Source organism: Ahaetulla prasina, chromosome 7 (genome assembly GCF_028640845.1).
Source record: "Ahaetulla prasina isolate Xishuangbanna chromosome 7, ASM2864084v1, whole genome shotgun sequence".
In the NCBI taxonomy this organism is placed as follows: domain Eukaryota; kingdom Metazoa; phylum Chordata; class Lepidosauria; order Squamata; family Colubridae; genus Ahaetulla; species Ahaetulla prasina.
In genome coordinates this window covers 85268394-85293865 of record NC_080545.1, presented here as the reverse complement: position 1 = coordinate 85293865, position 25472 = coordinate 85268394, and the positions used below count along the sequence as shown (strand labels likewise).

At 40.9% G+C, this 25472-nt stretch overlaps 1 protein-coding gene across 24 annotated transcripts in view; it reads left to right on the top strand.

Moving 5' to 3' along the window:
• The window catches only part of MICAL3 (microtubule associated monooxygenase, calponin and LIM domain containing 3), a 227890-nt gene extending 216460 nt beyond the window's left edge, over positions 1-11430 (top strand). For 20 of the 24 annotated variants that reach the window (XM_058190697.1, XM_058190693.1, XM_058190714.1 and 17 more), the window contains 4 exons: positions 322-387; positions 2860-2959; positions 5526-5599; positions 6182-11430. In XM_058190697.1, coding sequence (XP_058046680.1) covers positions 322-387; positions 2860-2959; positions 5526-5599; positions 6182-6366 — 425 coding nt within the window. In that variant the 3' untranslated portion in view covers positions 6367-11430. The remainder of the gene's footprint in view (positions 1-321; positions 388-2859; positions 2960-5525; positions 5600-6181) is intronic. The other 4 variants (XM_058190716.1, XM_058190703.1, XM_058190699.1 and 1 more) reach the window with 2 other exon arrangements.
• Positions 11431-25472: the final 14042 nt, after the last annotated feature.

The window sequence follows — 25472 nt, the reverse complement described above, 5'->3', positions numbered from 1 at the left end:
CTTGGCAATTTTTCTTCATCTTGGTAATGTTTGTGGCTCTTGCTGTTTTCCTTTCCATGCCCCAGTCTGTTCTCTTCCATCAGTGTGGACAAGGGATGTTTCATTTGTAGATAGTTGTTTCTGCGTCTCCATTTTTTGTATTATTTTTTTCTTTCCTATTTTCTTCTGGTTGGTTGCTTCCTTTCTTTCTCACTCTTGTGCTTTTTTTTTTGTCCTTTTGCTTGTCTGTTTATTTTCACCCTGTTTCTCCTCCTTTTTCTTTCCACGTCCGATATCCTCTTCCCGTCCCTTCTTCCTCTCCCATTTTTGGTCCTATTGAAGTTGAGCCCAATGCCGGGACACCACGTCGTAGACCTCTCTCCTTCTGTCCTTGCTGTGCCCATGAAGGTAACGTAAATTCTTGCATTCCCTCCATCCACGTTCCAAACTGCAGTTGAATTTATATAGGAACACTGGTCAACATGTGACAGTTTAAGTACTTCACAAACTTCTCCTTTCTTTCCTTCTTACTCAGTGATACCTTCACTATCAAACGTATTGCAAAATGTCCCTGATAATATTGTAAAATTACAATATTCCTTTTTTAGATGTGAACTATAATACTCCAGGCTACTGAAGCTCTTTCTATGGGGTGGTAATAGTGCAACACAGCAAAGTTCCTGTTTGACATGCTAGATATCCCAAAGAGGTTCTTGGAAAATCGAGGAGAAACCAAAATCATTATAAAATTAACGGGAAAAAGAAATACTGTAGTTTGGTTTGGTTTGGTTTGGTTTTTTGCAACTGATTTTCTTTGATTTCCCTCAAATTTGAATGGTCAACCTCCTGACTTGTGTGGTCTAGTTTGATTTCCTGAAGTCCATATCTTGCTAAGCATTTTCTCAACTTTATCTCATGTGGACCCAATATCCATTGTAGAGTTTCCATTTCCCAAGGCATGGGGCAAAGGGGTGGAATGTGACTGTTGTGTGTAACTTATGCTAACCACTGTTTCTGCTTTTCATGGTGGGCTTTCATCCACTGTACATGCTTCTTCCCCACCTCCACCTCCTCCTTCTGCTCATTGGCTTTTACAAAATAAGTCAAATGAAAGTTTCTATAGGTCAGTAATAACACATATTTGGCTATTTTGTTTAGGAAATTTTCTTTTACTGTATCCTCTTAGTGGAAAGAGTGGGGAGGATTTCCAACGCTTTTCATGGGTCCACCATTCTGGCCATTTGCATGTATAAGCTTTTCTATCTCTCTCTCCTTTCATCATGGCTATAAGGGCACTTGTGCAGAGATGCTCAGAAAAGCATGCTTGGACTGAGCAATGGACAGGTATTGCCAGTTACAACATGAAAACTGTAATGCATTAGGATGAAGGGTTCATGCGGTTTCTGCTCTCCTAATTCCATAATGTTTTAGTGTTTTGAAGGAGGAAAAAGCACAGGACGCCAGGCCACTGGAAGTAAGAACACTACCAAGAACCAGTGGATCCTACCTCTTCAGTTCAGTGATGAGGTTCAAGCAACAGTCAGACTCCTGAAATAGTGTCTAGTTTCAGAGACTATTGTGTTTTCTCAATGGATGCTAGAAATACGTTTTGTTATCTAAACCAGCTGCTGCATAATGTGACCTAATAATATAACCAAACAGTGAAAAACTGTTCCATTCAGACGGAATTACAAAACTGCTCAAAGAATCCAAATTGATTATGACTTCAGCAATTTTACACTGTAAAATTGATGAAATTCTGGGGAAACACTCTTCGGTTAGGATCTACCTTGCTAGTTGATTATTTCACTTCCATTATTTCTTCTTGGCCTTTAAATGTAACCTGTTGAAGGCCCTGCATTTTTAAATATATAAAACACCTTTTGATATAGTTGTTGATGATATTTTCATTTTACTGTCTGTGAATTTTAGAAATGGCAGTTCCAAAACAAGTGGTTTTTGTCAGTTCAGGAAAGTTGGGATAGATTCACATTAAGAGAAAAGGCTTATGTTTTGGATATATGAGAGTTTGGGAAAGTTTTGTTGATGGTCTCTCCATTTGCCAATTTTCTAAATGTTTCTAAGTCAACTTAGCCAACAGAGGCAAGTCCTTCACAATCAGAATCGCCTTAGAATCACATTGTTTGTATTTGAATTGGTATTGTCTGTCATGAACTGCCATTGTATATTATACATTGGTTGAGGATGCAACTAATTTGCACAAACATAATGTGCCATGTAAGCTGCCCTCAAGAGATTGTTGTTGTTGGATCTACTACTAGAAAATAAATCTAGAAATTATTGTGATGGAAATCTGGATTACTTTTAGTCATTAATATAGTGCACAGGCCATGTCAACAAAGATATTTTAAATTAGCTGTGACTCAAGGAAGTGTGCTGAGTTTGTACAGTGATCTGTCTGTTAATCACTCTGTAACTACGTGTCAAGCTGCCTTCCAAGTTATGAGAATGGGTGAGAAATTCACAGGCTTTTGAATATCCAGATCACCTAATATCCATTGTTCAAAGCTAGACTGCTTGAAGGTCTGAAATTACACAAATTAAGAAATACAACACAGTATTGAACAGAGCATTGCCATTTTGACTATTCTGGGGTGGGAGGCCTAACATCTAGGGAAGAATCTAGATGAATGCATAGATCCAGGGGAGGGTTTGGGTTTTTTTAATATTGTTTTAACTTTATGTGTGTTAGAGGCAAACTAACAAACAAGACCTGATGGGAGCGCTCTGGCAGCATCTCGCTCAGCTTTCTTTGCACATTTTGCCCCCCCCCTCCATTTTTGTCCCTGCCTGACTGTTGAGCTTGTGAAAATAGCAGAGCGTGTGTCTGAGAGCTGACTCCAATTTTTCTCTTGGCAGGCATGGGGAAGAAGGATGACCCTAAGCTGATGCAAGAGTGGTTCAAGCTGGTGCAGGAAAAGAACGCCCTGGTGCGCTACGAATCAGAGCTGATGATATTGTGAGTAGCGCCCCAACGTAGAAAAGTAACAAATATGTCGTAGCACCAATATGGCTGTGGTTATTGACACGCTGCTTTCTGATAATCGTGATAAGTGGAAAATGGCTTTAAAGATGAATGAAAAAACTTGAATGGATGAAAAGATGATGGTGATGAATGAAAGGTGAATGAAAAAGTCAGAATAGACAGTACTGTGTTAGATGAATCACTGAGTCCATGATAAGACAACTTCCACAGTTCTAAACTGTGATTCTTGCAATACGCCCATACAAAATTCCGATTGTTCAGAACTGCTGATCATTAACTGGAATAACTCTAGAAATATGACAGTGTGGATTGTTTGGGTTGTAGAGAAATCATGATTTGGAATGCCCTTCTTTTTTTTATTGAAAAAGTTTTACAAAGCTTTTTCCCCCCCTTACCTCCCCCTTCACAAACTCCCCTCCCCCTCCCCCCCCCCGACTTCCTGGAACAAACACAAGGTATAGTTAAAAATAAAACAAACATATGCTAAAAAAATTTCCCTCCTAACTCAATTATACTCCTACAATTCTCATCAATTCCTAACCTCCCCCAAAACAATCAGAAATAATACATTCTAATCATTCAAAGGCAATCTGATAACTCTTAGCCTGATATCTGCTTTGAATATAGTCGATCCATTTTTTCCATTCGTTTAAGTATCTCTCTTGTGTATTGTCTTTCAAAAAGGCTGAGATTTTTGCCATCTCAGCCAAATTGGCAACTTTCACTATCCATTCTTCTATTGTAAGTACTTCTTTTTTCTTCCAATACTGTCTTATCAGTAATCTTGCCGCTGTTATTAGATTTAAAATCAGTTTAGTCTCAATTGCTATAGAGTCTGTAATAATTCCCAGCAGAAAAAATTGCGGCAGGAACTTTATCTTCTTTTTCAGAACATTTTGTAAAATCCACCAAATTTTTATCCAAAAAGCCTTAATATTCTTACAAGTCCACCAAATATGAAAATACGTAGCGTCATCACAATTACATCTCCAACATTTTGCTTGCATATCTGGATACATACACGATAATTTCTTAGGATCTAAATGCCATCTATAAAACTTTTTATAAAAATTTTCCCTTAAATTCTGTGCCTGCGTAAAGTTAACATTTCTAACCCAATTTTTTCCCAAGTTTCCAATAATATTGGCTCCTGAAAATTTTGTGCCCACTTTATCATACAGTCCTTTACCAAATCCCTTTCAGAATCTATTTCAAGTAACACATTATACAGTCTCTTTATATGCTCCTGAGACTGATTTCTAATTTGCTTTACCAAATTTTCCTCATTCTAGACTATACCAATTTTCTGATCTTCCTTCCATCTAGCACGTCATTGCCCGTACTGAAACCAAGTATAATTTTTCCCTTCTTCTTTTAGTACGTGCAAAGATTTTAATTGCGAAAAGATCTTTATATGTAATCAATTCCTGATTCTGTTCTAAATTTATATTCTCTATTGTATGTCTAGGATTTGCCCACATAGGAACCTTATAATTTAATTTATAAAAATATTTCTTCCAGACATGCAAGAGAGCAATTCTTAACACATGATTCTTAAAAGCCTTATCCACTTTTTTGTCATAAATTAAATATGCATGCCATCCATATAGCAAGTCATAATCTTCTATATTCAGGATTCTTTCCTCCGTTAAATTAAACCAATCACTTATTGCAGAGAGAGCAGCTGCTTCATAGTATAATTTAAAATTGGCCATTTTTAAACCTCCCCTTTCCCAGGAATCTTGAATTATTTTCATTTTAACCCTCGCTCCTTCCCATATAAATTTATTAATTCCAGTCTGCCATTCCTCCAGATTCTTATCTTTCTTAATTATTGGTATCATCTGAAAAAGGAATAAGAATCTAGGTAAAACATTCATTTTGATAGCAGCTATTCTCCCCAACAACGATAATTGCAATTTTTTCCAATCAACTCCTTCTGAACTTTTTGCCATAAAACCTCAAGGAATGCCCTTCTTTTTAATAAAGATATATTCAGCACATCTGACAGATTCTGTCATTTTTTCCCCTTTTTTTGCTGAGCTTATTTTTTCTTTCTAGACTATGGTTCACACATAGCCACATAAAACTAGAATTCCCCACCTAGAATTTTCAATGGGTGCACCATCTTAGTATCCTTTTTTGTTCTTCTATCGATGTACAGCAGGAAAAGTACAAAAGTGCTGATGTTGAAATATCCCACCTGGGTGTTTACCTGATCACCTTAGATCAGAGAATAGCTTCGCTCAGTCCCCCTTTGTAATCAGTGGAAGGGAATTGAACATTTTATTTAATTAAAGATTATTGAGTTCATGCACTTGTGAAGTTTCTTTGATCCTGGAAATAGTCATGCCACAAAAATAGCACAGATGTTAAAACTGAAGGTTGTCACTATTCTTGAAAGCTTGCTTTCAAGAATCCTTTAAAAAGAGAGAAAATATTGGAATATGTCATTTCCTGAGCATCCTCAAGTTAAAGTCATAGTGGAGGTTCCTGCTGAAATGACCCATAATTAACTATTCTCTACCTTTCTTTTCAGTGCACGTGAGTTAGAACTAGAGGACAGGCAGAGCAGGCTACAGCAAGAGCTTCGAGAGAGGATGGCAGTGGAAGGTAAGCCTGGTAGGGAGTTTCTTGTTCTCAGTAGAAACAAGATGTCCCATATCCTTAGGACAGCGGTTCTCAACCTGTGGGTCGGGACCCCGTTGGGGGTCGAATGACGATTTGCCAGGGGTCGCCTTAGACCATCGGAAATATGGGAAGTATACTTGCGAGTCGAAGAATCGCGCTCCAGTGATTGACTCCACAAGCCAGCTGCAGGCTCTTCAAATCGCTAGCCGAATTCAGCTTCAGGCGTGATGAATTAAAAAAGAGAGAAATCTTTGCTCTGATGTCTCCCTCTCAAACCAGCTGCAATCACTCCCAATCGCTAGCCTAATCTGGCTTCAGGCGCGATAAACTTAATAGGGGAGGAGTCTCCGCTTTAATGCCTCTGTTCTCAAGACAATTGCAAGCAGTTCAAATCGCTAGCCAATATGGCTTCAGGAGCGATAAATTCAAAACAAAAATAATTTTATGGTTGGGGTCGCCACATCGTGGGGAATTGTATTAAAGGGGTCGCAGCACTATAAAGGTTGAGAACCACTGCCTTAGGACATCTTGTCTTGACAAGTTTACTGTTTTCCCTTTATCCAGATCAGCTAAAGACAGATGAAGAACTCTCGGAGGAGAAGAAGATCTTGAATGAAATGTTAGAGGTGGTGGAGCAGAGAGATTCTCTTGTGGCTCTACTTGAAGAACAACGCCTTCGAGAGAAGGAGGAAGACAAGGATTTAGAAGCGGTTATGCTGTCCAAAGGGTTCAACTTGAACTGGTCCTGAGTGTATCACCATGACTGGTTGCTGATCTGCATTGTCCATTTGGCATATGCCAAGTTAGATGGAGCTGCCTGGTTAGAGGAGACAACTTGGAGCAGGAATTGCTTCAGGAATCTTGCAGCAGCTGAGTGCTTGAGGCAGGAGCTTCTTGCTAAGAGGGTTGCTTGTAAGGATTCAGAGTCCTGGGTGAGGCTACTGAGCCGAGAACGAAGTCGTGATCTGAGATTGCGTGCCTTCCTTGAGGACCTGTGCAAGAGGTCAATGTCTTTTTGTGTGTGTGATCTCTGAAAGAGACTAAAAAACAAAAATATTTTGTGTGATTTTTTTTAAAACAAGAACTTTAACCAATTTAGATGGGCCATAACCTGTTCATTTCATATTTACCCAACCTGTGGTATTAATGGATTTGTTCATTTAAATAACAAAGGATAAGGGGTGTCTAATTAACCTTCTGAAAGGTCACCTTGTAGCAGCCTTTGGAAGAGCAAACCACTCACAAAGCACACTGTGTCTATGCTCTTCTCACCAAAGAAATCCGAAGCTGCCACTGTGGTCTACGTATGGAGGAACATCCATATCTGAATGTTGACGGGAAACTTTGAAACAGAACTTGAAACGTGGTTTCTTGTGATTTCTACAAACAGGGACAGAGGCAGACTCCCCTCCCCCAACACCCCCCCCCCCCACACCTTCTCTGCAATCTCCAGGAGTTGCCATTGTTCCAAGCAGATCCAGCATGCAAACTTTTTCCTTTCGGACATGAAGTGCTCCAGACTGAAAGAAGCTGTTTCCTGTTTTCTGATGACCTTGGACTACTCTGTTGTGAACTCGATGACCATTTAGACACTGGAAAGTGCATATTATCAAAAGATGGTTCCATTCTGAAGCATTTTGAGGGATCTCCTGGGGTTAGTTCTCCAGCTTCAAACTTTCCAAGAGTGGGCTGTTCAGTAGGTTTTTGATTCTTTGTGTTTTGGAGAATATTTTTTCCTTCCCCCTCCCCTCCCCCCTTTTTTTGCACGTCAGAAATGAAGCAGAAGACCTATCCTGGCCCTTTAGTCACTTTAGATCCTTTAATGTCCATTAACTTATTTTTTAATACTTGAAAGAAAAATTGGTTTTGTACCTTTTTAAGAAGTGAACAGATGAGTGTGTGGTAAAGCTGTGTGCCAGCCCAACCTGTCCATCTTTGTGTGTTTAATGCTTTTCCCCTCTTCCCTGTATCTATTTATTAGAGTCCTTATTAATGATATTACTGTTACACAGTACATTTGATCTGCAGGAAAGATGCTTTTAAATTCCAGACTATTGATTCTGATTTGGGCTTCTTCATGTTTAGTGGGAGGATCTGGGAAATATGTGGGAAGAATTCCCATGCAGTATTTTCTTGAACCCTCAAGGGAAAGTTTAGAAGGAAAGAGCAGTGATCATTGGATTTATTTCCTATACTTCGAAAGAGCCCCCTCTCTTCTCTGAATAATGCTAAATATACAATGTTATTTACTATTGCAAGAGGTTTGTAACTAGAATGGCATTGGTGCTTCTGTTCATATAATCAACCAATGACAGTGGGCCTCATAGAATCTACCACCAAGGGAAGGATTAGCACCAATTTCAGTGGTTCTGTCCCCATTGTCCCGTTTCTGCTTTGTTCAGGAAGGGAATAGGTGATTCTCTCCCAGTGTAAAAGCAAAAGGGACATGAAATAGACTCGTATTTAACACCAGCTCTGAAATTCCATAAGCACATATCCTTCACCCTGTTTCTCAAAGGTGCTGGCCTGCAACTTGCAGAACTTTCCATTACCAATGCACTGTGTTAGGGGGAGAAAACGCCAGTCTCTGGATTAAGTCCTTTGCAGCATCTTAATTTACTAGACTGAACAGAGAATGGAGTTCCAATGCTATACTTACGTCAAAAAGGGAAGCTTCCAGCAAATTTTGCTTCTCTGGCATTGCAACAGTATGAGAAGATATTCCTGCTGCTATAGCTATAAAAGCTTACCAGATATTTTTAGCCAGATGTTGGCTAATCGAAACAAGAATTTCCTTTCTGATGTTGGCAGCACCTACCTCTGAAAGGGACTGTACCTCTTTTTGTCTTGAAAGAAGCCTTAATTTCTACTTTTTTAGAAGAATATGGCTGCTGCCTTTTATCATTAATCAATAGAGAGTTTCTTTCCATTAAATACTTTGATGTTAGATTGTATGTGTTCAAAAGCAGCATCCTAGCAGCTGTATTTTAGGCAGTGCCTAGAAAGAAATGATTTTTTTTTCCAGGAGACTGCACAGGTATTGTTTTCTAAGTATATATGGTAATTGCTGTTTTAGGCTCACAAGCAACTTTGGCCACCTTAAATATTACTCCAGGGTGCCCAAGCTTGGCAACTTCAATTCCCAGAATTGGACTTCAATTCCCAGAATTCCCCAGCCAGCCGATTCTGGGAGCTAATGTCCTTAAGTCTTAAAATTATCAAGCTCTGATCTACTCCATGTGATTGGAAGGAGGACAGACATTGTTTCTTTAATAGCTTTGTAAAAGAGGGAATCTGCACTGCAGTTGATCATGAGACTTCATTTAAAAAGGCACCCTTGTCCTGCCCTCCTTTGTACCTGGCTACCTACCACAGCTCAAAGAGGAACACATTAAATTTCTGGAAGTATCCCACCCCATCACCCTGTTACAGCAACAGATGACAGGCAAAATCCTACCTCTGAAGTTCTGTCTCACCTAATAAATTGGAAACAAATACAAATTGTTTACACGTGATAAAAAAGAAAAGAAAATCCTATTTAATGTTAAATTCCTTTCTTTAGCTGTTGGGATAAATTGATAATGACCATGGCCACTGTTAGAGAGCTTAACGTGCATCTTTTCCCATCTACAAAAAGGGAGATTTGATACATTGTCTTCTTATTTTTGGAAATTGGTTTTAATGTCATCAGTAGGAAGATTCCAGACAAACCTGTTTTTCAGCTTCATTATTTTCTAACCAAAATTTGACCTTAATGAAAGAAATTCATTCCATTCCACAAACAAAACCCTTCTAGCTTTTTAGGACCTTGAAGTAATATTGTGAATTGAAGAATTCATCCTGTGCAATGCAGGCTAATAGTTATTATCCTTTCCTGTGTGGATCTGTACAAATCCCCATGGAGGAGGAAAAGTCAGATTTGAAACATGGTGGTGTGATGATAGACGTACAGAGAAAGCTGCCCTTATATTGTATTTTGGTGATTATGATTGCTCTTCAAACAGAGATCCTTCTAGTTCAGGCAAATTCAGGTAAGGAGCCACGGTAGTATGTCTCTCTTACTACATTTCAGCCAAATCAAAGTTTTCTTCAGGAATGCGGAAGAATGTCTTTCAACATCTCAATCACAAATGTCCACTTCCAACATTCATGTTGTCTTGATATCTAAGAATGGATATCACAGCCAAACAAAGAGAACATTCAACGACAAAAAGTTTCATAGAAACAGGTACTTCTTTAATATTATGAGTACTTAGTAAGTCCATTCCTTCAGTGTTTTATTTCCATTCCAGATCTTCCAAATGACCATGCTACCTATGCTTTTTTGATCTCCACCAACCATTAGTGCAACAATAAAACCATGAAACAAAAGATGATTATCCCCATAAGGCAAAATTATGAATGTTTAAATTCTCTTTTATGTCACAGCTGCGAAATGAGGAAATTAAGCTATTTTGGAAGTAATACACAGGGTGAATGCATCTTTTCAATGGGTTGAATTTTGATGAAATGGTTTTTGAGCACTGATAACTATATTTAAGAAATGGTATTCATTGGTAGGAAAGCCTATAGAAAAAGTAGAAACTCTCAAAAAACAATCTGAAGAGGCAGAACGTTGCTGGAAGAAGGGAATGTCTTTAGATGAGCTCAAATCACACTTTTGAAAAGCTGATGATCATTACTACACATGCCATATGCTGAACATAATGGGAGATTGGAAAAGCAGAATTACATAGCACTCCGATGTTTCACACCAAGGAAGATTGTACAGCAAAATAGGGTGCATATTTTTCTGGGTTAAAGTAGGAAGAGATTTTTAAGACTATTCATGGGCCAGGTTCCTGATATCTAGGAAGAAGAAAAGAAAATACAACTTTTAGGTCTTGATAAGATACAAGTGAGAATAGAAATCATTTCCTTATTTTTCTTGCCTTTAGCTGCTATATCTTGGCACCTATTCAGATGAAAGAGACACTGGATGGTTCAGTGTTTCTCAACCTTGGCAAGTTTAAGAGGTGCAGACTTCAACTCTCAGAATTCACCAGCTGGCTTGAGAAACACTGGTGGCTTATAAGAATCATGACTGTCATTCTTATAAGAATTTACAAGAATTTAAGAATTTGAACCTCCTGCATTGAGTAAACGAGTAGAAATCATGCTTTTTGAAAAATCCTTTTTTTAAAAAAAAAATATCGTGACAAGAAAAGAATCACTCTTACTAATTATACTTCTTCCTCTTTGGCTGTGGGTATCATGACAGAAGAATTGATTATATCGTGAGGATGGAATAGCTTCATCTCTTCAACCTCAGCTGTAACCTTGTTCTGGAGATTCAAGACCTTTCTTTTATTCAAGATTTCCATGGCTAGGACACCACTTGCCCCCGGGAACCTTAATCGGTTTGACACTTGTAGCATTTCCTGTAATATTTTGCACTCACCGAGCTTATCATTTGACTGAATTATCAGGGAGTTTTGTTCGTTTTAAATGTGGCATGTTGTCTTCTTTAAGACAAGTAGCAAGCATACATGGTGTGTGCCCTCTGGCTTTTTAACCTTTTTATAGTACATACCATTCAGGAGCCTTTTAGAATACCTGCAGTGATGTTTAGAATTGCATGATCTCCTGGTGCAAACAGCAAAAAAGTTGTCCCTCTCTTTGTATGGATTTAAGACAATGTATTCAACAGTATGTTTACATTTGGCTTCTCTTCAGAGGGAATTATTGTATTCATTTTCCAGTCTCTTCTGTAAGGAAAATGAAAATGCTGTGAGTTTGGGAGTGTTTGCAATAAAAAGAAAACAAAACCCGCAGGGACAGCCTATTATTAAGAGGAAACAAATTTTTTATGCACCATAAAAGAATAGAGTATTTCCTAATGCAGGTAGTCCTCGATTTACGACCACAATTGCGTCCAAAATTTATGTTACTAAGTGAAACATTTGTTAACTGCGTTTTGCCCCATTTTACGAATTTTCTTGCCATAGTTGTTAAATGAATCACTGCAGTTATTAAGTTAGTAACATAGTTGTTAAAAGAATATGACTCTCCCATTGACTTTGCTTGTAAGAAGATTGCAAAAGGTGATCACATGACCCTGGAACACTGCAACCGTCATAAATATGAGTCAGTTGGCCAACACCCAAATTTTGATCATGTAACCATGGGGGTGCTGCAACGGTTTAAGTGTGAAAAACAGTCATAAGTCACTTTTTTTCAGTGCCACTGTAATGGTCACTAAATGAACTGTTAGTGAAGGTCTACCTGTAATGCCTACATTTGGGATATTTAATGGAAGTTGACAGGCAAATTAGGCAGATAATACTGTTAAAGCTATCAGATAGTGTCATAATCAATTGGGGAGTTGCCGCTACTTAATTTGGCTAAAAATCCTGAAGGATGGCTTTTATTATTCCCATATCAATCTTTTACCAAACAGCAACATATTTATTATGAGTATCGTGTATCGCTGTTTGGCCATTACATTGGCAAAAAAAATCATAATTTATTATGGGGCAGTGGTTAAATGCAGTATTGCTGGTAAACACTGTCTATGGTCTAGAATTAAATCTTGACCAGCTCAAGGTTGACTCAGTCTTCCATCCTTCCAAGGTCAGTAAAATGAGAACCCAGATAGTCAGGAGCAATATGCTGACATTGTAAACCACCCAGAGAATAGAATAGAATAGAATTTTTTATTGGCCAAGTGTGATTGGACACACAAGGAATTTGTCTTGGTGCATATGCTCTCAGTGTACATAAAAGAAAAGATACGTTCATCAAGGTACAACATTTACAACACAATTGATGATCAATATATCAATATAAATCATAAGGATTGCCAGTAACAAGTTATAGTCATACAGTCATAAGTGGAAAGAGAATGAGGCCGAAGGTTCGTTCTCCGAGATTGTGGGTTGGTTTCCAAATGTTTCGTTAACAGGCTAGGTAACATCTTCAGTGGAGTTTAGGATGACGGGGGGACCATTCAGTTTCGACATAGATGGCGGTCTGGTTTGAAAGAGAGGTCAAATAGGCCATCTATGTCAAAATTGAACAGCCCTTCTCTCAACAGAGGAGGTGGGATACAACATCACCTATCTCTAGTCTAAAACACAGTCTTCAGCAGTTCCAAGAAGGCTCCACAACTATTTGCACTACTCTGGTGAACCTATGAATAACATAAACCTCCAAGTGGCCTCAAGGACTCTCTAAAAGAATGCAAATGACCAACTGTCTGCAAGGAATATAAATCCTTCCATTCCCCACTATCCAGTGAGAGCTGAAGAAGCTTCTTGGATGAGAAGCGAAACGTCTTCAAAGAAAAACAAGAAAGTCCAGTTGCCTCTTGAAAAAGCATCTTTGGGACAACCATGACCTGGATGACTCCTGGATAGCTCCACCTGAAATAAGAGAATGATCAACCTGTAACAAGTATAGCAGGGGTGCTCAACCTCCAGTCTGCGGCCCAGTGCCGGGCCATAACCCATTCAGAACTGGACCATGGAAGTGGTGGGTAAGCACACATCCACATGAAGCTGCATTTGTGAAAGTGGCGCATGGGCTGGATCCGGCCCACGGGGTGCTTAGATCTGGCCCATGCGGCTGCCCTGGAAACAGCAAAGGATCGGCCCACAGTGCCTTTGCCAGAAAAAATGGGTGGCCCTCCCAAGCTCCATTTTCGCTGGCAGAGGGTTGGAGGCTGTTGCAGGTGAAAACCGAGCTCGGGAGCACTTGGGCCACCAGCCCCCCCCCACAAGTGACATTGAGCTGGCCATGCCCCCTGGCCACGCCCACCCAGCCCTCCCGAGGTCAAACACAACCCTCATGCGGCTGTCAATGAAATTGAGTCTGACATCCCTGACATATTTAGAAAGGCTTGAACACATTTCCACTTACTTGCAGATCTTACCTTCAGAACTTCACTCTCCCTCCCTCACAAAATTGGTTGTGAATCTAAAATGGAGGGTGGGATGAAAATGTTATTCATCCTTTCATAACTCAAATAGATTTCGTAAATTTTTCCAGTTCTGACAGCTAAAAAATATTTTTCTTACGTAAGTAGCAATTTATACTCAAAAGAGCCGATTCCGGAGTGCTATTCTTTTTTCAATGTTTAAATGTTTTTAGATTCTAAAGCTGAGACGATGGAGCAATTTTTTTTCTATCTATAGGTTTAATATCATCTTAATGTTTTTAATCAAATGTTTTTACCCTATTTTCTTTTTTTCACTTTACATTTTATTTATTTTACTATTTTGGCTATTTCTTATTGTACTAACACTGCTACGTTACTTTTACGCTTATTTGGTGTTATTATAATTCACCAAAGATCCTGGAAATAGGAAATAGGTTTTGATTTCACTTTCGGTTACTAGAAAGAGGAAGACATGCTGTACTGCTAGGAAAATATCTGTGTATGGACATACAGCAAATATTTAAGCCTGTTTTCTTGTTGAATGAGTCAGGGGGGGTATTGCCATCAAGAACAGTATCTGTGCCACTGTGCTACTCCAAGTGTAAACAGTTTACTCAGATAATTAATACTGTTTACAAATGGAGTGACACAGAAAGGAGATATAGTATGCTGACCCTCAATCACCCTTCCCTCTCTCATAAAATTAAAGATAACGTATGTATTTTGTAAGCCAACAGGAACAAAACTTGGGAGAGCATTTTGCTAACACAGCAAAACAGCAGCAAAGGTCAACTTACACTAAAATAGCTCTTATGAAGTCTCATGTTGCAATCTGTGCTCTAATTGCAACACACCTTTACAAAAATTGCCTTTAAAAAGGATTTCATTTCCTATACATAATAGGAACAAAAATAAAACTGCATGTCCGAAGATTTTTATTTTTAAGGTTCATCTTTGATTTGAAGAGCGTTTTGGTTGGGAACATTTGATCAGAAACAGCCAAGCTAAGTCAAAAGATTTAAAAATCCTCATGGCCATAAAATAAGGGAAATAGCGTTTTTCCATTTTCCAGGATTTATTTGGTGGTATAGCTTGGTAGCTTGGGAATATTTCCTTTTCCAAAGATGAATCTATTTCATCTTTCTTTCTTTCTTTCTTTCTTTCTTTCTTTCTTTCTTTCTTTCTTTCTTTCTTTCTTTCTTTCTTTCTTTCTTTCTCCCTCCCTCCCTCCCTCCCTCCCTCCCTCCTTCCTTCCTTCCTTCCTTCCTTCCTTCTCTTTCTTTTCTTTCTCTCTTTCTTTCTAGTGTTTACTTTTCTGTCCCACCCTTTACTCCCTGAAGAATCCATATGGCTTGTTTTCCATCTCTGGTTTGAGAACAACACTGATAAAAGTTCCCACTCCCCTAACTTCAATTTTCTGACTGGGGCAGCCTGGGAAATTCCCAGCACAACAATCAGTTGCAAAGTAGCCACCCCACAGCCGCAGAGAGCTGGGGTGACTCAACAAGGAAAGTACCACCTGGTATTCTCTTTTGCATAATCTTTTCCACATCAGGTCCCTTGTGAAGGATAAATTGGTGTCAGAGATACCTGGGGGGAAGGGGAAATTCCATCTTCCCCAGAAAACAATGCCACAGTACAGCTGCAAAAAATCAATAACAACAAAACAACAACTTATGGCATCTTTGAGAATAACATTTCAGTGTGGGGGGGGGTAAGCTTCCATGGATCATGATTCACTGCATGTTTTAGTTCTTTATAATTTTGTTTAAAATGTTAACATAATGAAGAAATAAACAAAAACAAATGTAGAAAAGTAGAAAAGCAAAAAAAGTGCTAGAAATAAAGAGGGGAAAAAAGAAAAAGTTAAACTATCAGCTTTTCTTCCCCCTTATATAGTTGCCATCTTCTCATAATCAACCTTCCTCCTGTTTTTTAGATTTTTATTCCATTTTTTTTCTTATACAATGCAAGGTGGTGAATGTATTTCAGAGCACTTCCTCCTCCTATTTCCCCCCACAACAACCCTGTAAAGTAAGCTGGTTTCAGAGAAAGTGATTTACTTAAAGTCACAAAGCTGGAAACTCAGAAATAGTTCATTTTTTTAATTAACTTTCAGCAAAAAGTTCATAAAAGTTGTCCATGATCCATTAAATCTGATCCACTCAAATTGTATGCTGTTTATAAACATGTTGGCCCTTTGCTCTTTATTTGCACTGATTAAAACCTCCTGAATTCAAAGCCACTGTTCCATCTATAAAGAGTATAGTTAGTTAGTCCCAGACTTACAGCCATAATTGAGCCTGATAATTATGGTCATAACTTGTGACAGTCGTAAAACAGGTCACATGTGGTCTGATCCAATTTTATGACCCTTTTTTGCAGCAACCATTAAGCAAACCCATTGCTTGCTATGGGCTGGGGATCTTTTTGCCAGAAATCAGAAGTAAATGCCAGTTTCCAAAAAATCACCTGACTGGGCAATTTCAAATGGCCATAAATGTGGTAAATGACAGCGGGGAGGGGCGACACTGCAACTTCAAAATTGGGGTTCTAAATAGGTTTTCAGGGTTCCAGTGTAAGTTATTAAATACTACCTGTATGTATTTATTTGGTTTTTATTTACTTACTTGTTTACTTATTTATTTGTATCTGGCCATTATTATTTTTACAAATTACTAAAGATGGCAAACCTACCCAATGCATCTTCCTCCTCTAGTTTCCTCACAACAATCCTGTGAGGTGTGTTGGGCTGAGAGACAGCGTCTGACTCAACTTCATCTAGCTGGCTTTCATGGCTAAGGTGGGATTTGAACTCAGAATTTCCTGCTTTTTAGCTTGGTGCCTTAACAACTAGACCAGTGATGGCTAACCTTTTTGTTGTTGTGTGCCGAAAGCGTGCGCACGCACCCATAATGCAATGCATGTGCGACCCCCCCATGCACCCCGTGCATGCGCACACAACCCCTTTGTGTGCACCCTGCCACCCGCACATGCGTGCATGATCTGCAAATGTGATACCCCTGCATGCGCACCACACTGTACATGCACATGTAACCCCCCACATGCATGCCTGACCCCTCTTGATGCACCCCCCGCATGTGACCCCTGCACATGTGCCCTGCCTCCCCCACATGTGCTCCATCTCCTGCATATGCCCCATCCCTGCGCATGTGATACAGACCCAAAAACCAACTGGCTGGCGGGAGGCGTGCACACATGTGCGGTGGAGTTGAGCTGGGGCGATGGCTTGCATGCCCGCAAAGAGGGCTCTGCATGCCACCTGTGGCACGCATGCCATAGGTTCACCATCGTGGCACTAGACCAAACTGCTCCCGCTCCTTCTACCTTAAACAGATTCAATATGCAGTTCCTGGGTTTATTCCAGATACATAGGCCAGAAATTTTACCTGTGGATCAGAAACCCCCAATTCAAACATTTTGGGATTAATGTTTCTAAAAGAGCAAGTTGGTTACTGTCACACAGCACCTTTGTCTCTTAGGACTTCAGCTTGAACTTGTTTCTCCTCATCTAGTCTCTTACAACTTCTGGATACTAATCCAGGAAAATCTTCTATCCCTTTCTTTGTCTCTTGATATATACTAATTGTGTATCATCAGAATATCAATGATGGCTCAAACTGACAGATGATTCTCCCCTGATTTCTTACAGCTATTGAATAACATGGGCCAAAGGACCAAGCCCTCTGCAGCCCTTCACCTTGGGACAACTAAGGGCTCAAGTGCTCCCCGCCATCATGGATCCGGTATTCAGGCAAAACGATGTATCTGACTTTCAACCTTTGCAAGTAGTCTAGAATGTTGGTGATGGGCTCAATAGGATAAGGAGAAGCATGTTTCCCCCATCCAAGTTCTCTCAGAGTTAAACTAACAGGGCTCAGTGGCTATTTCTATGCCATTTTCGGGCCTGAATTCTGACTAAAAGGGGCCTAGGTAATCTACTACATTTAGGATTTTCTGTAATTTACTATCACCAACTTCTCAAAAACCTTCTCTAGAAAAGGGAAGCTTGGCGATGATGTGGCAAATGTACATCATGGCTGGATACAGATATGGCCACTTCGAAAGAGGAAGCACTGTCACCTCTTTCAAATATCGTGGCCACGCAGCCTCCTTCAAAAAACACCTCTTGCTGCCCCAGAAGCCCAGAAGAGTCACTTCGTACTACAGAACATCCTATCCACTTTATTGGATCCGGAAGTATTGCACTTGAACCCAATCGTTGTGATTTAGTATCATAGATGAACCAATATTATGGCTGATTTGGGACATGTAAAGCTAACAGATTTAAAATAAGGATGGTCATGTTTTCGTGTGTTTGTGCGCAGTTTTCTTAGTCTCTGGGTTTTCTTGGCAAGAGTTCAGAAGTGGTTTGTCATTTCCTGTTTTTGTAGGCTAAGACAGAGTGGTCTAGCCCAAGTGACCCAGCCAGCCTTGTGTCCAAGGTGGGGCCAGAAGTCAGAGTCTCCCAGTTTCTAGCCTGATGCCTTAACCACTAGAAACAGGCTCAAACAATCATTAGATGTTGATATAAAGAAAATCACAATCCTTTCCTCCCGAATTTTTCTGTTTATACTTCATTCTTTCCCACTTTCAAATACCCCATTGAGATACATCTGTAAGTCACCGTCCCCGGGGGCTAAATATGGGTGTGTGGAGCTTAGTAGCATACTGTATGTCAGTAGTGAAGGGGTTGAATTTATTAAGATACCCTCACATACTTTCAGAGTCTTATACAGCAAATAAATGTATGGATTCAATCTGAACAAGGAACACAATATTGAGAAGAACCATGTTGATTGCAATGTTTACAACGATTTATGTTTATAATTGGTTGCCTGTTTTACAAGAAAGAGGGATCCTGAACAATGGAAAAGCAAAGGTTTTTTGTTTTTGTAGGCTAGAAGATGGAAAATTATAGTAATCTGATTTATTGGCCAGTTTGGGGAAGTCAGACAAGTCAATGCAGCTGGAGTTTAGCAAAATGGTCCTTTCAAGAGAGCAGAAAAGTCGGGGAAGTCCACTGTGAAGGAGCTGAAAGGTTGAACTTGTCAGTTGAAACAGGATGGATGGTTGCGATTTCTCCTTCAAGAGGTGTGTTTTTCAACCTTGGCAAGTTGAAGATATGTGGACTTCAACTCCCAGAATTCTGGAAGTTGGAGTCCACCCATCTTAAAAACATCGAGGCTGATAAACACTGCTCTACAATGCAATCCCGTTGTAAGGCTACCTTTGGGCTGCACTGTGAGCTGGTGAAGAGCCTTCTATTTTTCAGTTTAATGGAATTGCTGGGGGGGTTTTGTCTGGAGCAGGAATGGTCAATTTGGGCCTGATGGGATTAGGCAAGGAGATGAATTGGATTTGACCAGCGGTCATAGCTAAATGAGGTGGGGGGAAGGGTGTAGCCTCCATTTGTTTGCTAGATTTATTTTCTCACCTACACAGCCCAGAGACATTCAATGTGCAAATGTGGTTTCAACCCTCAAGAATACAGTTGCTCAAAGCTAAACAGTTGAATTCTATGAGCTTGGATACAAAACACCAAGAACATACGCAGAGTCTCTCTTAACCTGCAGAAGCATTTTTTTTTAATTTTAATAAAATATTTGAAATATTTGAGGGGCTGCCACAAAGAAGGAGGGGTCAACTTATTTTGCAAAGCACCAGAAGGCAAGACAAGAAATAATGGATGGAAACTAATCAATGAGAGAAGCAACCTAGAATTAAGGAGAAACTTCCTAACAGTGAGAACAGTTAAGCAGTGGAATGGCTTTTCTTCAGAAGTTGTATGTGCTTCATCACTGAACATTTTGAAGAAGAGACCGGACAGCCACTTGTCTGGAATGAGCAGGGGGTAGGTAGAAGAGCTCCAAGGTCCTTTCCAGCTCTACTCTGACTTAAGCTTTGTTATTTATAATTGCTTAAGCATCACAGCACATATTCATTGCCCTCCTACACATGTTGAGGGTTGTACTGAGATTGGGGAAGAAGCCCAAGCCTCTTGAAGCTGCCTGCACAGATTGAGGGTCTTCTAATGCAGACCAGAACAGCTTGTCCTTTCAGTCTTTATTTTATTTATTTTTACTTATTTTTATTTGTCACAACAGTATATATAAGCATAAGCATGAAAATAACTATATAAGCATATATATGAGCATAAGTATGTAATAACTATATTAATTGGATATAATGAAAGGAAACAATAGGACAGGAACGGTAGGCACGTTTGTGCTCTTATGCACGCCCCTTATAGACCTCTTAGGAATGGGGTGAGGTCAATAGTAGAGAGTTTTTGGTTAAAGCTTTGGGGATTTTGAGAAGAGACCAGAGTCAGGTAGTGTGTTCCAAGCACTAATAACTCTGTTACAGAAGTCATATTTTCTGCAATCAAGATTGAAACGGTTAACATTGAGTTTAAATCTATTGTTTGCTCTTGTATTGTTATAATTGAAGCTGAAGTAGTCTTCAACAGGAAGGACATTGCAATAGATGATTCTATGAGTTAAACACAAGTCTTGTCGAAGGCGGCGGAGTTCTAAGTTTTCTAAATTCAAGATTTCAAGTCTGGTGGCATATGGTATTTTGTTGTATTCAGAGGAGTGGAGAACTCTTCTTGTAAAATATTTCTGGGCACGTTCAATTGTATTGATATCTGAAATGTGGTATGGGTTCCAGACAGGCGAGCTGTATTCAAGAATTGGTCTAGCAATTGGTCAGCAGTGTCCTGTCACACCTTTGCAACTGCAACTTCTGCATTTCCTTTATCAGGTGTGGACTGCTTGTTTGTACTGTAATCACCCATTGCATGCCAATTCTTCTCTCTAGGAGTGGTATCCAAACCTGATCTGATGGTTTCTTTGTTTGGAGCCTCGCTCTGCACCTCCACCTCTTTCTCCCCCTGTTCTATTTTCTGCAACACCTGGATTTTTGGCAAGGCATCCCTCGCCTTGCAAAACAATTTAAACAAATTCAAGCAGTAAGACGTTTGTAACAGCCGCCTCGAAGGATAGAATAGAATAAAATAAAATAGAATATAATTTTTTTATTGGCCAAGTGTGATTGAACACACAAAGAATTTGTCTTTGGTGCAAACGCTCTCAGTGTACATAAAAGAAAAGATACCTTCATCACGGTACAATTATTAATGATAGTCATAGGGTACAAATTTAAGACTTTGGAGAAGGGAGGGGGGTATTTTTAGATGGTTGCATCACCCGCGAAGAGCCGCTGAATCGCAACCCCGACTCCAGCCCCACCCACCGGAGCGCACCCACCGAAAGGAAAGGGAGGAGCGGAGTCCTGTCTTTTTAAAAGGCGGCTTCGCTCAGCTCCGCTGACTCGGGAGGAAGTGAAGTCAAGCCCCGCGGCGGCAAATCCCCAGCTTGGGGCGGAGAAGAGGAGGAGGAGGAGGAGGCTGGCGCGACAACCGCTGCACACCGACCCAACTCACCTGCGTGTGCGGTAAGCGCTTCGGAAGCCGCCTTCTCTGCCTCGCGCTCTGGTTTTGCGCGCGGTTTTGCCTCCCCGCCAGTTAAACCGGCTGCCTCTTGGGTAGGAACGGAGCGCGCGAGGGAAGGCGCCGAGTGCGCGTGTGCAACAGCCCGAGGCGCTCTTCTCTTTGCGCGCGCCGGGGGGGAGGGCTTTTCGCTGGAGGGGAGGACAACCGAGCCCCCCCCGTTTCTCCCCCCCCTTCGGGCAGGGATGGGGTGCTTGAGGGAAAAAGGCTCCCACGGGGGCGGGGCGGGGATGATGCGCCCTCGCCGAAGTAAAAGGAGTGCACCTCACCTCGCCTCTCCCGGGCTAGGAGGAACGGGGATGCTCCGGCCGTGCCTGGGCAAAGCTTGACAAGGGTTCCCGCCTTTGAACAGCCGATGGGAGGGGGAGAGAGGGAAGCGTGGGGGGTGGGGAGGGGCTCCCAGGACCCCAGAGGTCAAGAAGTGGCCGAACGGTCTCCGTTCTTGCGACGGGTACCGTTTGTTCGCCCTGCCCGGTGTGCGCCCCTCGGAGCCCGGGGGTGGGGGAGCGTCTGGGTGGGCTCGGGCTCCTGAGGGCTAAGACCAGCCTGGCAACTGGGTGCCTCCTTGGGTCGGCCGCTTATTGACCTCCTGATTTTCCGCCAAGACTCCCGTGCCAGCGGTGCAGGGTGGGGGATGTGTGTGATGTCACCAATAAAAGAGAATATTTGTAGGGTTGAAATGAGGGGGGTGGTCCTTGGTGCTCTCCGAGCTTGCTTGTTTTTATTTTATTTTATTTATTTATTTATTGTATTTTTATTTATTTATTTACTTCTCAAGCATATATAAGATAACAGTAGAATAGAATAGAATAGAATTTTTATTGGCCAAGTGTGATTGGATACCCAAGGAATTTGTCTTGGTGCATATGCTCTCAGTGTACATAAAAGACGATACCTTCATCAAAGTACAACAGTTACAACACGTAAGGATAGTCATAGGATACAAATTTAACACTTAATGATACAACACTTAATGATAAGCATAGGGTACAAATAAGCAATCAGGAACAGTCAATATCAATATAAATCATAAGGATTACCAGCAACAAAGTTACAGTCATACAGTCGTAAGTGGAAGGAGATGGGTGATGGGAACGATGAGAAGATTAATAGCAGTGCAGATTTAGTAAATAGTTTGACAGTGTTGAGGGAATTATTTGTTTAGCAGAGTGATGGTGTTCTGGGGAAAAAAACTGTTCTTGTGTCTAGTTCTGGTGTGCAGGGCTCTATAGCGTCGTTTTGAGGGAAGGAGTTGAAACAGTTTATAACAGGTAAAAGTATAAACGTAATTTGAATACATGAAAAGAGTAAGTAAAAAGGAATATTAGGACAGGGACGGTAGACACGCTGGTACAGGATTTATGTTCTTGGTGCTCTCCGAGCTTTTCTTGCAGACGTTTCATTATTATCCTGAACTAGGTAAATATTTTAGAGTGATGTGCTTCATAAAAAATGAATTGGGATGAGGTGTGTTTCCAGCTACTGATGGTTTGTCTTGCAAAGGATGGCTAGCCGGGACTTAACCACGATGGGTTTAATTCAGACCTTTCACAGGGCTGTGGTTTTTGGTTTTTTTTGAAACTTAGTTTCTCTGGCCTTGCAAGTGCATCATCCAAGAATTGCCCTGACCTCTTTGCCGTTTTAGGGCAAGCAGTGTGGGACTCATGAAGTCCACTGCCCTTCTGCTGATCTTGGGGCACCCCAGGCTGACAGAAAGGTGAATTATAATTCATAAAACCTGACTAGATGATGGATAGCCCAGATACGCTTTTTTTAATATAATTGACTGGGATTGATTTGCAGAAAAGCACAAACATCACATTTCACAAAACTCATTAAAGTAGGTGTGTATGTACTTGCTGCGAGGAGGGATCCCCACTGCGCAGCCTTAATAAGTAGGAACATATCGTTCATTTTTGTAATCAAAGTGTAGATAGAAATGGGTTTATGCATGTAATGATAATTTGGACAAGACTAGATGAGCTAAAAATGGTTCAGACCATAATTTCCAAAATAAGGTTTCCAAAATAAGATTCTGTACATTCTCGTAGAGATGTGATTGTAAACCTACCTTGGATATAAATTAATGTGAAAAACAAGTACTCAGTCTATTTTCTAATTCAACCTTGCTTGACTTCAAATCTTGCTTTGTCTAACTATTCTTGATATCTGCTTCTTCCATTGAGAATCAAGCTAGATTTGATGGGAGGAACAGAGAATTTGAGTGCTTTGCTCAGCCTCATGGGCCTTCTTTCCTGATCCTTTCTTTGCTTATAGCTGTAGCAAAGGTATTCTTTTAAATAGGAATCAGTGAGGCAATGCCTTATTTTGTTTCAATGGGGAGTTTTAAAATATATGTGGGTGATGGGCCTGTATGACTTAAAATCCTGTCCCTGTAAAATTTAGATGAATAATTATAAAAATACTTTTTTTACCTGTTTATTTGCATCTCAAAACAATATGCTTCTTGGTTGCTGGCATACATAATATTAATGCATTTTATTAGTGTTTGTGGAATTAATTTGGATGCTAAGTATATATGAAGCAAATTGTAGATGGCTGATATGGGCATTTTATTTTGTAGAATTTTATTTTAAAATGGTCATTCTGTATTTCGAATGGTTATTTGTCACTTGTTTTGCTTTTGGCATTACTGTTTTTTGAAGAGTAGCAACTGGCAACATTTTGTGTTGGTGTGTATGAACACGTGCATCTTCAAGACAACGCTGACTTGGCAAATGCCTGAACAAATTCCTGGGGTTTTTTTTGGCAAGGATTTTCAGAAGTGGTTTGCCATTGCCTCCTTTTTAGTGCTGAGAGGAAGTGGCTGGCCTGAGATCACTCACCTGACTTCAGCGTAAGCCGGACTAGAACTCAGTGTCCTGGTTTCTAGCCTGATGCCTTTAACCACTACAGATAGTCTTTGAGTTATGATTTTGACTTACGACTTTTAAAGACCATTTGAAGCTGTGAAGCTCAGAAAGGTCTCTAAAGCAGGGCTCCCCAACCTTTCAGACCTCAGGGACCACTAAATTCCTAATTTTAAAACCCTCGGACCACTAATATGACCTGCCTAATGACCGCCTGGGTGAGTATGGTCAACTCAATGTCCAACTTGATGTCACTCATGGTGAGGGGTGCCTCGCCAGCCACTACTCGCCTCTCCCCTCCCAGCCCCTCCTCAACTGCCTGCCTGGGCCCCTTAGGGCCCCAACAGGAAGCAGTTGTTGGAGCTAAGCAGCTACCACGAGAAAGAGTTGGCAAAACAGCTGGCTCAGTTCAAATTGGATCTGACCGAGAAGGAGGCTCATTGAGGACTGGGAGCATAGGCTTTCTAAACAGAGGGAAGACCTGCGGGAGTGCAAGGCCAGATATGGGCACCTGGAGGCTCAGCAGGCTGAGATGGTCAGCCAGTTCCAGGCCATGATGCAGTCCCACTGGAACAAGGCCCTCCGGATCCTTGCCACCAGCAGCACTTCCCTCCAGCCTTCGCCCAAAGCCCCCCACCACGAGGCTAAAACAGACCCCAAGTTAGAATTTCTGCCCTCCTCTGACCCACACAAAAGATCCCGAAAGGGGAGACTTTATGCAGCAGTATATCTGTTCCAGGGGCTGTAGTTTGAGGACCCCTGATTTAGTGCAATATAAAAAAATGCAAGTAATTTTTCTGCGAACCACCAAAATGTTCTTGTCAACCACCAGTTGGTGACCACTGATCTAAAGCATTCTGCCCATTGTAAAGTATTGCACTACCTCCCCTTGCTCTACACAATCATATGAGTGGGATTTGGGTGCTTGGTTAACTTATTACTGGTTGTCAGTGCCCCCACGATCATGTGATCTTCCTTTGCAATCTTTTTCCCCTGTATTCCCCAGAAAGTCAATGGCGAACCCAGCAGGGAATGTTGCAAGCTTCTCCTGCCTTCTGAAGAATTTCCTTTCCCCTCCATAAATAGGGGGAAGGAGAAGCTTTTGTCAGGCTGCAGAAATGAAACTCAGGCCTTTCAGATCCCCATTTCATCTCCCACAAAAGTTCCCTTCCACACACACAGAGGGAAGCTGATTGCCCTCCTTCAGCAGGCATCTGTCTCATTCTATCTACTTAATGACCCAAGCAATCATTTAACAATTGCAACTGGGAGATTTGGCATTGCTGTCCTTCAACAAAGCAGTCAAAATTTGTATACCAAACCCTCCCTTGGCATCTACCGGTAACTCAGTGGTGAAATCCAAATTTTTTACTACCCGTTCTATGGGCTTGGCTTGGTGGACGTGGCAGGGAAGGATACTGCAAAATCTCCATTCCCCCCCCCACTCCTGGGGGAAAGATATTGCAAAATCTCCATTCCCACCCCACTCTGGGGCCAGCCAGAGGTGGTATTTGCTGGTTCTGCAAACTA